The sequence below is a fragment of the Lytechinus pictus genome, chromosome 5, assembly GCF_037042905.1.
Source record: "Lytechinus pictus isolate F3 Inbred chromosome 5, Lp3.0, whole genome shotgun sequence".
In the NCBI taxonomy this organism is placed as follows: domain Eukaryota; kingdom Metazoa; phylum Echinodermata; class Echinoidea; order Temnopleuroida; family Toxopneustidae; genus Lytechinus; species Lytechinus pictus.
The window spans coordinates 45,115,001-45,131,938 of NC_087249.1; the positions used below are offsets into that span (position 1 = coordinate 45,115,001).

At 35.0% G+C, this 16,938-nt stretch overlaps 1 protein-coding gene across 3 annotated transcripts in view; it reads right to left on the minus strand.

Moving 5' to 3' along the window:
• Nucleotides 1-16,938, minus strand: part of LOC129261457 (putative methyltransferase NSUN7) — a 44,739-nt gene that overhangs the window by 10,357 nt on the left and 17,444 nt on the right. For all 3 annotated transcript variants that reach the window (XR_010293479.1, XR_010293480.1, XM_054899517.2), the window contains exons 6-11: nt 12,224-12,434; nt 11,726-11,869; nt 9,837-9,938; nt 8,306-8,553; nt 6,530-6,737; nt 3,160-3,328 (exon numbers count right to left, since the gene is read on the minus strand). Coding sequence is in view for 1 of the 3 variants with exons in the window: in XM_054899517.2 (XP_054755492.2) it covers nt 3,204-3,328; nt 6,530-6,737; nt 8,306-8,553; nt 9,837-9,938; nt 11,726-11,869; nt 12,224-12,434 (1,038 nt within the window). In the remaining 2 variants the exon portion in view is untranslated. The remainder of the gene's footprint in view (nt 1-3,159; nt 3,329-6,529; nt 6,738-8,305; nt 8,554-9,836; nt 9,939-11,725; nt 11,870-12,223; nt 12,435-16,938) is intronic.

Sequence of the window (16,938 nt, forward strand, 5' to 3'; positions counted from 1 at the left end):
AAACATCTCAGTTCCCTAGCCCTGCCAAATTTGTCCAGCGCGAGCACCACATGCGAGAGCTGCACGCATGGCTTCACAACTCCCTCTTGAAGCAGCTCCATGCACCGCTAGCGCTAGCATGCACCGTATACTGTACCGCGACCTTCTTTTTCACACCGCCAAGTATATATTCAGTTCCCAAGACTCTGTATTTTACCCGTGTGGTCAGTTTCTTATACCCCCATTTCAGGGTTTTGTGAGGCACACCCCCATAAAAATACAATTTGAGTGCCCCCCTATGGCGCGCCGTTTGACCAATAATTCAGATAAACACTGTTTATCGCCGATAAACAGTGTTTATCGCCGAAAAACACTGTTTATCGAGCGATAAACACTGTTTATCAAGCGATAAACACTGTTTATCGAGAAAAACTGTGTTTATCAGTCGAAAAACATAGTTTCTCTCGATAAACACTGTTTATCGCCGATAAACACTGTTTTTCGGCGATAAACAATGTTTATCAAGCGATAAACACTGTTTATCGAGAGAAACTGTGTTTTTCAGTCGATAAACATAGTTTCTCTCGATAAACAGTGTTTATCGCTTGATAAACATTGTTTATCGCCGAAAAACAATGTTTATCGGCGATAAACAGTGTTTATCGAGAGAAACTATGTTTTTCGACTGATAAACACAGTTTCTCTCGATAAACAGTGTTTTTCGGCGATAAACAGTGTTTTTCGGCGATAAACACTGTTTATCGAGAGAAACTGTGTTTTTCAGTCGATAAACATAGTTTCTCTCGATAAACAGTGTTTATCGCTTGATAAACAGTGTTTATCGCTCGATAAACAGTGTTTTTCGGCGATAAACACTGTTTATCGGCGATAAACACTGTTTATCGGCGATAAACAGTGTTTATCTGAATTATTGGTCAAACGGCGCGCCATACCCCCCCCCCCCCCCCCGGATTTTTTAACCACAAAAGCTACTTGTCTAGCCCTAAGATTACATCCAGCAAAAAAAAGTGTCATTTATAAAGAAATATGCAAAGCTGGACAGATCATGATCCCCTGAATCAAAAGAATTACTAAAAAAAACCAAAAGAAATACCAGATATTAATATTACATTCATTATGGTTGATTAGCAACAACAATTCACACAAGTTACACATCAAATGCTTAAAGGAAAACATTTGTTTTTCTTCTAGCTCTCAGATCCAGAAAGTTGTGCAAAGTCACAGTATACATAAACAAGCATTTTGTTTCACATGTCATTTTATCAGGTACATATATATATATTGCAACAGGGAATGCATGACCTTTAAAAGTAAAATAAAATTAATTAAAAAAAATTAAGTAAATAATCAAAAGCAAACCCACATATTTTTCAGAGAAAATTTCATGACAGAGTCAAACTTTTTATCATCTCCAGACTTTGAAACAGAGGGTTGAGGGTTAATATACTGGCAATGGCATAATTTTCTTTCGCGAGAAATTAATCCACACTGTACTGCACTCAACCCAGGTAAGGTAAATGGGACCTAGTATGATTCATTCCTTCGAATCCTACTAGGTAGCCAGAGCCAGGGTAATAATATCCAAGACTTTTGGAAGCGCATAGGAACAAAGTTGAATGAAATATGCATCAAGCTTATAGTATCTATAGGAAGAAAACAAAATCTATAGATGTACAAAGGATTTTAAGTCTGAAGGGAAAGTATAATGATTTGTTAGTTAAGCATCAACACAAAAGAAAGAAGAGAAAATGAATTAAAATCATGAAGTGAAGGCCTGATGAATAAGAATTCTGCAAAAGAAATGATGAATTAAATTGTTGAAATTAATGATGAAAAGCATGCAACAGGTATCACTTGAAATGATATTTGCATTCAGTTTAATAATACAGCTAGAACAATAGATACAGTGCATTGCATTTTGATAATGGAACAGGGATTGAGGATCATTCTCACGGTAATTCTGGTTGCACTGATGCATGCTCTCAAGTATGAACGAAAAAATATTGGACTCTGAAGCAGACGAGTTTTCTTTGGAATCTTAGTGCGAGAAAATGCTCAACAACTGACTATTTCATGTATTATACAAGGCATATTACAAGTGTAGAACTGTTTCTGTGTTGACGGTGACAGATACATGTAGAAATGTCCATAGTTTGAGTCAGTTGAGAGTTGTGAATGAGGAATAAGAATCCATGCAAAAAAAATTGGCAGACCTCCCATGTAAACTGGAAAAAGGGGATGATTTTGCTCAAAAACAGAAATATTAAATATCCCATAAAGGATTATGCAGTAGAATAGAAGGAAAATCATGTTTAAAGAGGAGATTGGTCAAAAATTCTTATATGTCCACCAAATTCAGGGTGTTGAGGTATGCTTTGGTGCCGAAAGAGCCGCACAAAATTCCTCATATAATTCACTGATTAAAAGCCCTCTTGGCTCAAATAAATGAGCATATGTATCATGAGGAATGAAAACGCAAAGGCCAACACTGCAAACATAGATATAGACAGAGCTATCTAAATTCATACTTTTTGTATGTGCAGGAATGATGTGATGATGATAATGTGCAAGATTAATATAAGCTGCAACACACAGCAACTTCGGTTAGGTTTTAATTTTAAAATACTTTTTGTTAGTGACTGGCACCACATGAAAATGCAAACTGTGGGTCTAAACTATGCATGGTGGATTCAACCTACATGTGCAAGATTACATTAATACAAGCTACAAAACACCGCAAACATTGCTAAGACTTTAATTTAAAATGCTTTTTGTGACTGGCACCAAATGAAAAAGAGAACTTGGGGTCTAACTATGCATAGTTACTCTATGATGATGATGATGATGGTGATGATGATGATGGTGATGATGGTGATGATGGTGATGATGATGATGATGACGATGATGGTGATGATGGTGATGATGGTGATGATGGTGATGATGGTGATGATGATGATGTGCAAGATTATTATGAACCGCAGCACACCACAAACATCAATAATATTTTGATTTTAACATGCTTTTTGTGACAAACTTTGGGTCTAAACTATGCATATTGGTTTCTATCTACATGTGCAAGATTAGACTAATATAAGCTGCCACACACCGCAAACATTGATTAGAATTGAATTTCAAAATGCTTTTTTTTGTGATTGGTACCCATGCATGCATGTTGATATTGCTTCAGGTTCAGTGTTTGGCTTTTAGGGAGGTGACGAGAGCATGAGGCGGTGGTGCTGTGAACTGATGTGCATCCAGGCATCGTGGCGGGTCCTGGGCTTGGCTTTGGGGCTCCTCTTGGTAGGCTGCTTCATACCGTCCGCGGATTCTGAATCGTCACACAAGATTGAAGGGTTGCAAAGGACAGTGCTTCATATGTATCTATACTTACATTGGTCTGATGGTGAGAATTACTGGAATCGTGTGCATTTACGATTGAGTAAACGTGGTCCTTATTCTGAACTTGGGTTTCATATAAACTCTGGTCTTAAATTGTGGTTTAACTATGGAAAAACCAATTGTGACATACATCTCTTACACCAGAGGTTGAATTTGTTAGCACTTTGGTGACCTATTCATCCATAGCAGTCTAGGAACGAAAACTAATATATTGTTTCCATCACTATTAAAACAGAAAGGGCATATTGAACATAAGAAATATATACAGTTAACAAATTTGACAATTTTGGCTTCCCATAATTTTAGCACAGAGTTAGACCATGGTCTATCAAGTGTAACCCGACTTCAGAATACAGGACGATGAATATAAGAACAACCCTAGTCCATCTCTAAGCCAAATATGTGCTCACATGAGCCCATCTTGCATGTACCGGTAATTCAAACCCTGGAATTCCATCCCAAATGCAGGAGGACTTCATTCATTCCATGGCCACCAATGGCTGTGGACTTGGATGCTCAATTGATAGGGCTCAACTAATATGCCCCTCCCACTGGCCTTGCATATTTTTTGTGTGCACTTTTTAATTGTTCTCAAAATATAAAAATGTATATTTCGAAAAGGGGCCTTGCCCGAGAAATATGGACATTTAAGGCCTGCTGAGGTGCCAGAGTGATGAAAAACTGACCAAAAATTCTCAGTGATCATACTACAACACAAAAATATCCTCTTTATCTTGATTTGTTTATGAAATATCATGAACTTAGGCTGTTCTTATAGTCATATATTTATGGAGTATTTGTAATTTGTAATTGTATTTAATTACCCTTTTCTTGTCTTCAATAAATTATTGTTAAAGCTCTGTATATTAAGATAGATCTACAGAAACTAAATAACATGATCATATTTCCTATGAGACTTTAAACCTTGGATAAGAAACTAGCGAAAATACAAAACCTACAATGTTAGTCATCAAGTAAGGTCTCATGCAATCATGAAGTATTCTGAAGATGAAACAAAACTGAGTCAGACTAAACTATAAACTGTAACAAAATAAATAAATAAATCCAATAAATTTACCTTCTTCTTAAGCCAATGCATATAGATGTGAACAAAAATAATTAAATATGGAAATAATTTGATTTTTTTTTCATCAGGGGGTTCTCTACTAATTAATCTCTGCTAGATAAACGTTTTCTATACTTCAGTGCATTTTCTATTTATAGGTTTTTAATGTTCATTCTCATGCTACTACTACATGTACATGTATGTCTATTCCTAAAACCAGAGAGACTACTATTAAACCTTACATGTATATAACAATAGAGGGAGACTTTATTGATTTTTTTCGTTATAACGTAAATTAATGAATAAGTATAAAACACCACAAATTCTCTTCATTGTTCATTATTTCAATTTGTATCAATGGCTAAATCAATTTACTTTGAGACTTTTATGCCTGGGTCATGTTAATTTTTTTTCATATGAAATGAACTACTGGTATCGACAGGGGCGGATCCATGATTTTCCAAAGGGGGGGGCACATAAAAAAAAGGTTTTTAACCAAAAATTAAGGATATTTCGTCCCCAAAAAAATTTGACAAGCAAAAAATAGGTCTTCACTTTCAAAAAGGGGGGGGGGGCACACTTCTGTTTTATCAGCATTTTTACACTACCAATTTTAATTTTGCTTCTCAAAACGGGGGGAGCCACGGGCCAGCTTTGCCCCCCCCCCCTTGATCCGCCAGTGGGTATCAATCTATCTTATGCACGCGTAGATATATCTAAAATATCTACTATATCTGTCTACTTACAGTGTATCCATCTACATCTATCTATCTATCTATCTATCTATCTATCTATCTATCTATCTATCTATCTATCTATCTATCTATCTATCTATCTATCTATCTATCTATCTATCTATCTATCTATCTATCTATCTATCTATCTATCTATCTATCTATCTATCTATCTATCTATCTATCTATCTATCTATCTATCTATCTATCTATCTATCTATATCTATCTATCTACATCTATACATCTATCTACATCTATCTATCTATCTACATCTATCTACCTATCAATCTTTTTCCAGGAAGAAAACACTTCAAATAGTATTGATAATATAAATAAATATGCAGTGAATTATGCAGGGATCATACATGCAATAATCTCAAAGTGGGCATAAATATCCTACGCTGTATAGTAATGTGTGCTAAAAACATATGTATGAAGGACATTATTCTTTGTGATGAATATACTAAGTGATCATCTAATTATTTTTTTAAGTTTCAAATGATAGAAAATAATTCAAAACCAAATGAAAATCAAATCAAATCATAAATAAAGAAAGCATATTAAAATAGTGAAAACAAAGCAATTGTGTCTCCTGTGATATTGCAAAATGCATAATAGCATCATAAATAAAAAGTGAATATAACAGGAAAAATAAAATTATTTTTAAGTGATGCTAAAAATGACATGCAAAATTCCAAATAACAAAATATTTTAAACAAGAGAGATCTTCACATGCTTATTCAACTCTAAAAATGCATATAATGATAATACAGTATCAAAGTATGGAATAAATATGATAGAAATACAACCACCTGCAAACCTGACACGTCATAAAAATGTAACAAATATGTTCATAACTCTCGTAATAAGTTTAAAAAAAAGTTTTTAGAATATTTCTGTCTCTCAAGATCTACATGTACTAGATTAAAATGTGTCATCAGGTAAATATTACAAACATATAGTAAATTCTGCAATTATGTTTTTCCAAGCACGTCAGCACAGGGCCTTACGTTGCTTTCCTGAAGTCTCTATCAAACTTTCTAAAATGCAATCAAATTTTAATATTGAATATGCCTGATGTTCCACTTTGGGGATGCAAGGTGTTTCACAGCCCTGGCTCTGTAAGGGCCCTGTTTCACAAATATTATCAAGGTTTGTTGGCCACTATGGTAACAACCACAGAAACCTTGATTTTCATTGGTTGCTGGGCCATTCCCATGGTAGTAATCATAATAGCAAAGTTATCTTAATCATAAGTCCTTTGTGAAACTGGTCCCTGAAATGTAGGTGTAAACCAAGAGTGAGGGGAAAGTGGGTTTGAGTACTTACTCGCTGTCCTGACTGGCTTTTGCTTGCCGGACTTGGCTTCCTTGGGCAGTTCCACCTTCTGCGCCATAGTCTTGGGCTGCCTGGACTTCTTGTTTGCAGCCTGACCCTTCCCCTTCCGCTTCTTCTTCTCCTCCTTGGAGTCTGGTAGGTCACACAGGCCCTTGGCAGCAGCCCTGGCCAGCACATCAGCAGCACTCATAGCTTCATCCTATGTGGGGGATTTCAGGCACACATGTCAAAGGTCAAAGAATGTGTATGTAGAAGGAAAAACAGTGTCAAAGACTGAAGATTTGTTTTTAACCAAGTTTGGTTTAAAATTGAATCGGCTGCATCACTTGCATGATAAAATAATATCATACATTGAAGAAGTAAACTTACTATGTCTCTCATCTTTTAATTTTTCTAGATCCCCTTTTCACACTCACTCACTCACACACTCACTCACTCACTCAAACACTCACTAACTCACTCATTCATTCATTCATTCACTCACTCACTCACTCACTGAGTCTCACTTGTTCGTTCGTTTATTCATTCATTCATTGTTCTTTCTTCCTCTCTTTATCTATTTCCCTTTTCTCATCCCAATTTTACCGTATTTTCTACTTTCTTCGAAGTGTGCTTCTTTCTCTCTTCCTTTTATACTGAAAATGTATTCTGTGACAGTGTGATCTACATAAAGTGCAAATGTACTTATAGTCCAACTGCAGGAATAATACCAAATTGTATTTTGGTTCAGTCTGCCAAAATTATACCAATAAAGGTCTATAGACTTTTAATAGGGTATGAAAGGGAAAAAGAATGTAGAAATAAGTAATTCTAATTCAAACCATCTAATATATCCTACAAGTCACAGTTCAAAAGAAATTGTATTGAATAACAGTACACCAAAACCTAATTTGTGCTGTTTGTGATACATCTGTTTCATGCAGTTGTGTGGTTTGGCAGAGATTCTTTTCTAATATAATATATCAAGAGAAACAAATTCTTTCAATGGAAGACAACATAGTTACATAGAGTGTCTTGTGGTAGAATATCCAATATAATCTTGGTGGTTACACTGACCTGAAGTGGAAATATATTGTATATATATTGTGTTTGCAGTGCAAGATATATATATGATTATACAATATTTTGTGCTTTGGTACTGGATACGTCTGCCTATGCTGGGCGTAACTTACATCGTCGGAACCCTCCGGAGAATCAAGGTTGATCGGAGATGCGCAATCTCTTGATTTCTTCCATGAAAGGCGCAAAATAAGATTTCGTTTGTGTAATTCTTAATGAGTCATTCAAATAAAATATACTAAATGCAGGTATACTATTTTGCTCTGATGTGAATCATGCATGTAAGATGTGTCATATATCACTTTAAATTCAAATATATGTGAATATTTTTTGTAAAAATGTAATACTGTAATTATTTATGATGAATAACTATGAAAATTCTGTTTGAAATGTTAAAGAACAAAATGATGTAGTCCAGTAAAACACTAAAACTGGACCAAATCCCCCATTCCCAAACTATCCCAACGGTTATAATTTTTATATTACCTTTTAATTTTCCCTCTAAACACAAAAATATAACTACATGTAGACTATCTATTGTATTCATAATCAGAGCTAAGACACCCCTTTCTTTCATATTTCTATCTTCAAGATTTCTTTATACAGAAATACCAATACCGAAAAGATGGTTGAGTCATTTTGTTCAGATTTTCTAGAGATTTTATTGAGATTACCCCTTGAACTGAATTTATGCAGGGTTTCTCTTACCTCTCTGCTGAGAATAGCCACAAAACAGCCTCCCATGATGTTTGAGGGTTCCATCCTGAGAAACTTGCCCGAGCTCTGCAGCTCGAGGTCGTGCGGGGTGAGGGGCAGGACGGGGGGCACCGGCCGGTAGGGGTTATTCTTGGAACTCATCTTTGAGTTGGTGAACTCGGCAGATTTGGCGACGACGTTCTCATTCTCTTCCTTCATGATTGACGTGGTGGCGTAGACTACCGCTTGGACTCTGTAAACTGTGTATGTATTAAAAATCAAGATAAGGTGGGGGGGGGGTGTTTCACAAGCATTTAATGCAAATAAGAACCAGCGGCCCCTTGCAGTACCACCTGAAATCCTCGAATACCAAAATCTGGGGCCCGTAACACAAAGGTTAGCGATTGATCGTAAGCTTGATTTTCACGATTGATTGTACATAGTAGTCAATGGAATCAATCATAGAAAAATGTTCTACGATCATTGCTAAGTTTTGTGTTACGGGCCCCTGGTTTCTAACCCATAATGCAACATTCTGAGCAGTGTAGTCTTGTCATTTAGGCCCTCTTGAATGGTAACCCATTTATCCATTTCTTACCAATGATACATGTACATTCACGCCACAATAGTTATGTTTCCAAGTAGCAAGCGAGTCCTTTGAATTCTCCTATACAATTAAAATTATAGGCTAATTTACTCTCTGTGTGAGTAATAGTTGTCTAAAAAGGTTTTTTATTTCAAAACTATTTAATAACAATTTCTCTCCCTTAAAGGATAAGTCCACCCCAACAAAAAGTTGATTTGAATAAAAATAACACTGAAAATTTCATCAAAATCTGATTTAAAATAAGAAAGTTAAGACAATTTAAAATTTCGCTTAATGTCACAAAACAGTTATATGCACATTCTGGTTGGTATGCAAATGAGGAGACTGATGACATCATCCACTCACCATTTCTTTTGTATTTTATTATATGAAATAGGGAATATTCTAATTTTCTCCTCATTGTCAAGTGAAACAATGAATAATTCTTCCCTGAACATGGGGAATTAGCATTGTTTAAGACTATATGGTTCAGATAGCTTGGTCCTTACTGTCAAATCTGTAAAAAATGAAATACTGTACAATTCAAACAATGAAAAATAAATGAAATAGTGAGTGATGGACATCATTGACTGACTCATTTGCATGACACTGTGTTGTGCATAACACTGTTTTTGAAAAATAAGCAAAACTTTAGAATGTCGTAACTTTCTTATTTTACATCCTATTTTGATGAAATTTTCAGCGTTATTCTATTTTTTTGGGGGGGTGGACTTGACCTCTAAACAGAGATGCCAAGTTCGAAGACCAGCGATGTGTGAGATACTTTTAGGCAGGGGACAGTGACTCAGCGTAAGATTACCAGGCATTGTATGAACATGAGGATAGGCTGTAATACAGGCATGAGAAAGATACTTCGGGGAAGAGAAAGAGGTTGGAAAAGAGGGAGTCTCACGCTTAAGACGTGACACTTGGCATGTCTCCTTTAAAAGTACTCACATTTCAAGGCATGTTTCATGAGGTCCATATGCTCCTGTGCTAGTTCATCTATCCTATCTGTGTCTTGTCCTTCTTGGGAAAGTTCTCTCAAAATACTTGGATCTAGAATTTGAAAAAACAAAAGGAAGAACACATTGCAAAATTTGCATAGGCATTTGAAAAAAATCAACATAGAAAAGCTTAGTAAACTACAAGCTGAGCTTTCTTTTATAAAACAATATTGTTACCCCACATTTATATATTATCAAGATGGGTCCTTAAAACAAACCACTAATTGTAACTCTTACATCAATGGTAACTACCAAGGGAACCTTGATTTTGATTGGCTGTTAAGCGCTGTAACCATGGTACCTGTCATTGCTTGAAAAGTTATCACTGAAAACTATTCTTTAATTTAAACAGAAAAAAACCCACGTTTCATGTATCACTATTAAAGCCAATATATTAAATCATTTCACATCTACTTTAGATGTTAGTTATATTAAACAGTGTTGTTTTGCTACTTGCCTCCCCTCCCCCACTCTTTATTTTCTCCTTGACAAAAGGGGTACATCAATTAACAAGAACTACCAAATTCTTCTAATAAAAAAAAATATATTTTTTTTTCCAAATCATATCATAAAGCTGCACAGTGCATCAAAAATTCTTATATTTCTCCGTAACGCAGACGTGTACTCTCTCATCTTCTCCTTCACATGAGCACAACGTAAACTTTCTGACGATTGAGACTTGTTAATCATTCAAGGTTAACTGTCTTTGTCACACTGTAGCGTTCTTTCTGATGTGTGAGATTACAAGTAATACATGGAGACTAAAGAACGAGAGGGTGTTCACCACCTTGGCTACCAAATTCTTCCAATCAAAAAAATAATTACCTCCAATCATATCACAAATTTACTCCAATACTGTGTTTACAACTGAGCTTTATTTCTCAGTCACACAGAAGTGTACTTTCTGATGATTGAGTCTTGTTAATCATACTTTCTGACGTGTGAGATTACAAGTAAATCAAGAAGAAGATAATAGAATAACAGGTTGTTCACCACCTTGGCATCTATTGTATCGTTCGCCATCGTCCTTTGACTATGGTATCTCCTCGAACACTCCACCTGTTTTTGCAAGTTCAATACACAACTTCTTTCTCAAGAGTGAGTTATTGATTCAAGGATGTGTTTTTTTTTGTGTATTTAATTTCTGTCCTCTCCCACGCATCATTATCTATTCACTGACACACTACAAGAAAAATCCTTGGACTTGGGTTGTTTTCTTCTACTTTCTATCATTTGAGTTTTATAATAATTTGTGCATTTCATAATATTTATGTTCAATTACAAAAGGATGAAAAAATTAGAATAGCAAATATATAGAGAGTTACTTGCTTCTTGAATAGAAAATATTATAATTGGGCAATGAATCCAAAATATGGGGAATTATGAGGGTTAACTTGCGGGATTCCTGCATGAGAAGACGTAGCTTTGAATTTTGGCAAAGTGCTATACAGGGCAATTTCAATACTTTGACGTTAAATTGCCCTAGCCAGCCCCCCCCCCCTCCCTTTCTAGATCATTACCCTCTCCTTCTTGTCAGATATATTCTACAGGATTAATACCCGATCTTGAATCTCTTGGTGTGACCATCACGACCTTGACGACTTAGAATCGCTATCAGAGCAGCATTCCGGCAGCCCCCATTGTTTTTTTATTTTTTAACCATTGCAAAACATGAAGATTTAATAGCGTGAAATTAGCAATGAAAAGATGCATGCAAGATACCTGCGAGAGAAGAAGTAGCTTTGACTTTTGGCATGAAGCTTTACAGGGCAATTTCAAACGTTTGAGGGAGAAATGCCCTTGCCCCCCCCCCCCTCTCCTCTCACACACCTGTCTTACCTTCTCCTTCTTGTAAAATGTATTCCACAGGGTTGATGATCCCTGATCTTGAATCCTTGGGTGTGACCATCACGACCTTGACGCCTTTATATTTGGTATCGTTCGGCTGCACAGTTAGAAAGTCATCCCGGATGAACTTTATATCTGAGGGGGGTCATTGGGTCAAGGTCACAAGATGATGACTTCATATTTACTGCTTAATCTGAAATGACAACCTGTTGGGTGCTGAACACAGCCTTTGAGGTTGCAACTGATAAAAAAAACATGATTTCGTTTTCTGATAATTTTTTTTCAAGAGGCATGACATGTAAAAATTAAATAATTAAATGAATATAAAACTACATGTAGATCATAGATTACAATAAATCCAGTTCTCTCACTCTTTTTCACCTCCTTTCCTCTCTGTCTCCTGACAGTGCTTTGAGGATGTCTACAAAAATGGAAATAGCGCTATAAAAATATCATTATTATCACTGAAATTGATTTGATAAAGGATACTATGAATTCGTAGCCTTCCCATGCGTGCCTCTAACATCTCCAGATGCTCGTCGTCTTTGACACCGAATGCGTAGATGGTAGTGTTGTCCTGATTGGTCAACGTGGCTAGGTGTGCCGTCGTCCAGCCATTCCCAACGTTTGTATGAATGATGTCATCCCCTTCGTTCAGCATGGCTTTCACTGAATGGGGGCCTAAGCAGCATGTCTTATCCTATCACATAAAACACAGATACATTTAATATAAACAGTCTCAGTCCTTCGACATGTATTAAAGAAAGGGCTCTTAATATCCAAAGTGGGAATCACACGTTAATATCTCTTTGCTTGTTTGCCAGCATGCAAAAGAGCTCGGAAATATGCTCTGTTTAAAGATGGCATAAAAACATATATTTTGCTTTAAAAAAAATATGGCACAGACTTTTTGAAAGCTGTTTGCATTATTTCTCTCTTTCTAATAATATCCTTTCTTTCACATTGATTTTTTAAAATTCAAATACCGGTAAGAGAAATACACATAGGGCAAACAAATATTTGTCTGAAAATTAACTATATACATGTTCAATCATTATGAGCTGCAATTCCGTGAGTGCAGGAAAGGGGGAAATAAGAGGATTATTAACGGCTATCCTCAGTGCATGTCCATGAAAAGCAGGCATTTGAGTAAAGTTCTGAGTTGGTTAAAAGCAATACAGAGTAGCAGTTTTGGTCAATAAACAATTACTGACTTTTTATATTCGACAACTTTTTGGTCATATCGTGTTTAATACTCATGATACATCAACATAATCATTGAACCATTATCGAACATTCAATATTTTTTTTACATTTCATAATTTTTGTATCAAAATATCGGCAAGCACTAGTCAACAATGAACCTAATAAGGCATCTGCACAACAAACTCACAGATTTCATTTTATCATATCTTTCTCGCCAAATGGCAACCCGACAGATCTCAATTCATTGACGGAACTCACGCACACCCTCAATCCCTCCTTTCCCCATTTCCACAGGGAGGCAAGTTATTCAGCAAACGTTTCATTTCCTATCCTTCCTTAAAGTATCGATTGAAAAGCATGTGATATGAAAGAGAGGCAGGTGGGGCTAGCTACATTAACACTTCTAATCCATAAAGTGAAATCTGAAAACATTTCTTTTGCAGTATGGGTACATAAACCAAATAAAAGCGAATGCGCTTTGATGATACTGTTGTATTTGCCTATCGGGTGATTTACATGTACATGTAGTCCTGAGGTCGTTTCTTTTTAAAGGGTACCTTCAAGGGATGTACATGTACATGTATTATCTTTGCAAAAGCTTAGAGTCTCTGGCCATACAGATGATGACCCAAATTCCTTTCATCTGGCTATTAAAGATCATGTCTGTCAGGGGACATCAACCTCCTGTTTACACTGTGATACTACATGTACACTTTCATACTGTTTTATACTGAAGATAACACAAATCCTTTCATCTCATTGGCTAATAATAAATTTGTCCAAAAAATTCAATAACTTGATGGTTTATGAAACATTACCCTCTATTAAAAGCTGTACACTTTAATACTGTTTTGATATCTTCAGAAGATAACACAAATCCTTTCATCTCATTGGCTAATAATAAATTTGTCAAAAAAAATTCAATAACTTGATGGTTTATGAAACATTACCCTCTTAAGTTGTACACTTTAATACTGTTTTGATATCTTCAGAAGATAACACAAATCCTTTCATCTGATTGGCTTATAATAAATTTGTAAAAGAAAAAAAATCAATGACTTGATGGTTTATGAAACATTACCCTTTTAAGTCGTACAGTTTAATACTGTTTTATACAGAATATAACACAAATCCTTTTATCTGATTGGCTAATAATAAATTTGTCAAAATATCAATGACTTGATGGTTTATGAAACATTACCCTCTAAAGATGTACACTTTAATACTGTTTTGATATCTTCAGAAGATAACACAAATCCTTTCATCTGATTGGCTAATAATAAACTTGTCAAAAAAACCCAATGACTTGATAGTTTATGAAACATTACCCTTAATGTTGTACAGTTAATACTGTTTTATACAGAAGATAACACAAATCCTTTCATCTGATTGGCTAATAATTTGTCAACAACAAAAAATCAATGGTTTATGAAACATTACCCCATTATTGTTGTACAGTTTAATACTGTTTTATACAAAAGATAACACAAATCCTTTCATCTGATTGGCTAATAATTTGTCAACAACAAAAAATCAATGGTTTATGAAACATTACCCCATTATTGTTGTACAGTTTAATACTGTTTTATACAAAAGATAACACAAATCCTTTCATCTGGTTGGCTAATAGTAAAACTTTTCAAAAAACCCCAATGACTTGGTGGTTTATGAAACATTACCCTCTAAAGATAAACACTTTAATATTGTTTTATACAAAAGATATTAAACACAAATCCTTTCATCTGATTGGCTAAAAACAAATTTGTCAAAAAAATCAATGACCTGATGGTTTATGAAACATTGCCCTAAAGCTGTACACTTTAATACTGATTTGATATCTTCAGAAGATAACACAAATCCTGTCCTCTGATTGGCTAAGATCAAATCAGTAAATTCCTGTTTAATACTATAATACACTGTGATACTGTTTTCTACCAAAGATAACACAATCCTTTCACCTGATTGGCTAATAATAAATTTGTCAACAAAAAAAATCAATGACTTGGTCTATGAAACATTACCCTATTATTACAGTTTAATACTTATTTATACAAAAGATAACACAAATCCTTTCATCTGATTGGCTTATAATAAATTTGTCAAAAAAAAAAAAAATGACTGATGGTTTATGAAACATTACCCCATTAAGTTGTACAGTTTAATACTGATTTATACAAAAGATAACACAAATCCTTTCGTCTGATTGGCTAATAATAAATTTGTCCAAAAAAATTAAATAACTTGATGGTTTATGAAAGTATGAAACATTACCCCCATTAAGTTGTATAGTTTAATACTGTTTTATACAAAAGATAAAACAAATCCTTTTAAGATTGGCTAATAATGAACTTGTCAAAAAAAAATCAATGACTTGATGGTTTATGAAACATTACCCCATTAAGTGGTACAGTGTACTACTGTTTTATACAAAGGATAACACAAAGCCTTTCATCTGATTGGCTAATAATAAATTTGTCAACAAAAAAATAATAATTGACTTGGTTTATGAAATATTACCCTATTAAGTTGTACAGTTTAATACTGATTTATACAAAAGATAACACAAACCCTTTCATCTAACTGGCTAAAAACAAATCTGTCAACAACAAAAATGCTATAATACTATAATACACTGTGATACTGTTTTGATATCTACAGACCTGCCAACCTCTGGGAATGAAAAATTGTATTCTGTGATAAAAAAGGGTATTTATTCCCCAAAAAGTGTATTTCATAATAAAATGTGTGGCGCACTTGCTCATCGCGGCGCTCAAGCTGCATGCAAGCTAAAATGTGCACTGCTCTTGCAGATGAAAAAAACACATTTAAACATGTGTATATCTCACCCTGGTTTTGAAAAAATGATTGAAAAAAAAACAAGTTACAAGTGTACCTGAAATTACATTGATCTAATAACCAAATTTGTGTAAGTTTTATGAAATAGAGACATATAGAGATGATTTTTCTCAATAAATTATGATTTTTGTAAAAAAAAAAAAAAAAAAGGTATTATTTAAAGCAAAAACGTACTGCCGTGTTTTTGTTGCAAAAACGTACTAAATACCCAAAAAACGTACTGGTTGGCAGGTCTGTATCTACCAAAGATAACACAATCCTTTCACCTGATTGGCTAATCCTCTAACGAAACCCACAGTAAAAAAATAACTAAAAGAATTCCAAATAATTTATTGATTATAGTTTGTTATCTTTGGTAGAAGGATTAAAGCTGACATTTTTATTGTACCGACAGTATATCGACAGACATACTCATATGTATCATTTCACACCCACTCAAGAAAGAAACAAATATAATGAGTCATCAGGAATTGTACAACGCCTACTTAGCTTGTTGTACGCGAGCAAATGGGAGGCTGAATGTCAAACATTCGTACCGTTGCACAAAAGACGTACCATCCAAAATGTACCGTTGCACGGCTTTAGGAGGTGACGTCACAATACGATTTAATTCATTGCGCTCGGTCAAAATGAACAATACGCGTATAAGCCAGCTGGCTAAATGCGCAAGGCTGCCCAAGGTCATGTGCGCTTGTGGGATTTTGCTTTCTGCTTTCGGTATTTTTGCTCCCTTTTCATAGATTACTATAGGGATAAACTCTTTGTTTTTTCATATTTTCGCTAAATTCCGAGGCGTTGTACAACACAAATAGCGAATATTCTTATTCGTGCAATGGTGCGAGATTTCGCATTCGGTGAAAGAAAGAAACGCTCTATTCAACTCGGCTCACGCCTCGTTGAATAGAGCATCTCTCTTTCACCTCATGCGAAATCTTGCACCATCGCACTCATGCCTATTCGCTATTTGTATACCATTACAACTTTAAAAATTATGCATTCCATATTATATAACAGCAGCTGCCCGTATATGACGTGACAACTCAAAACTTCAAATTATAATAACTTTCTTAATCTGATAGATTTTCCTGGTATTTTTACAAGAAATATTTCTTCAGGGTGAAGTTCCCCTTCAAGCTTTGGAC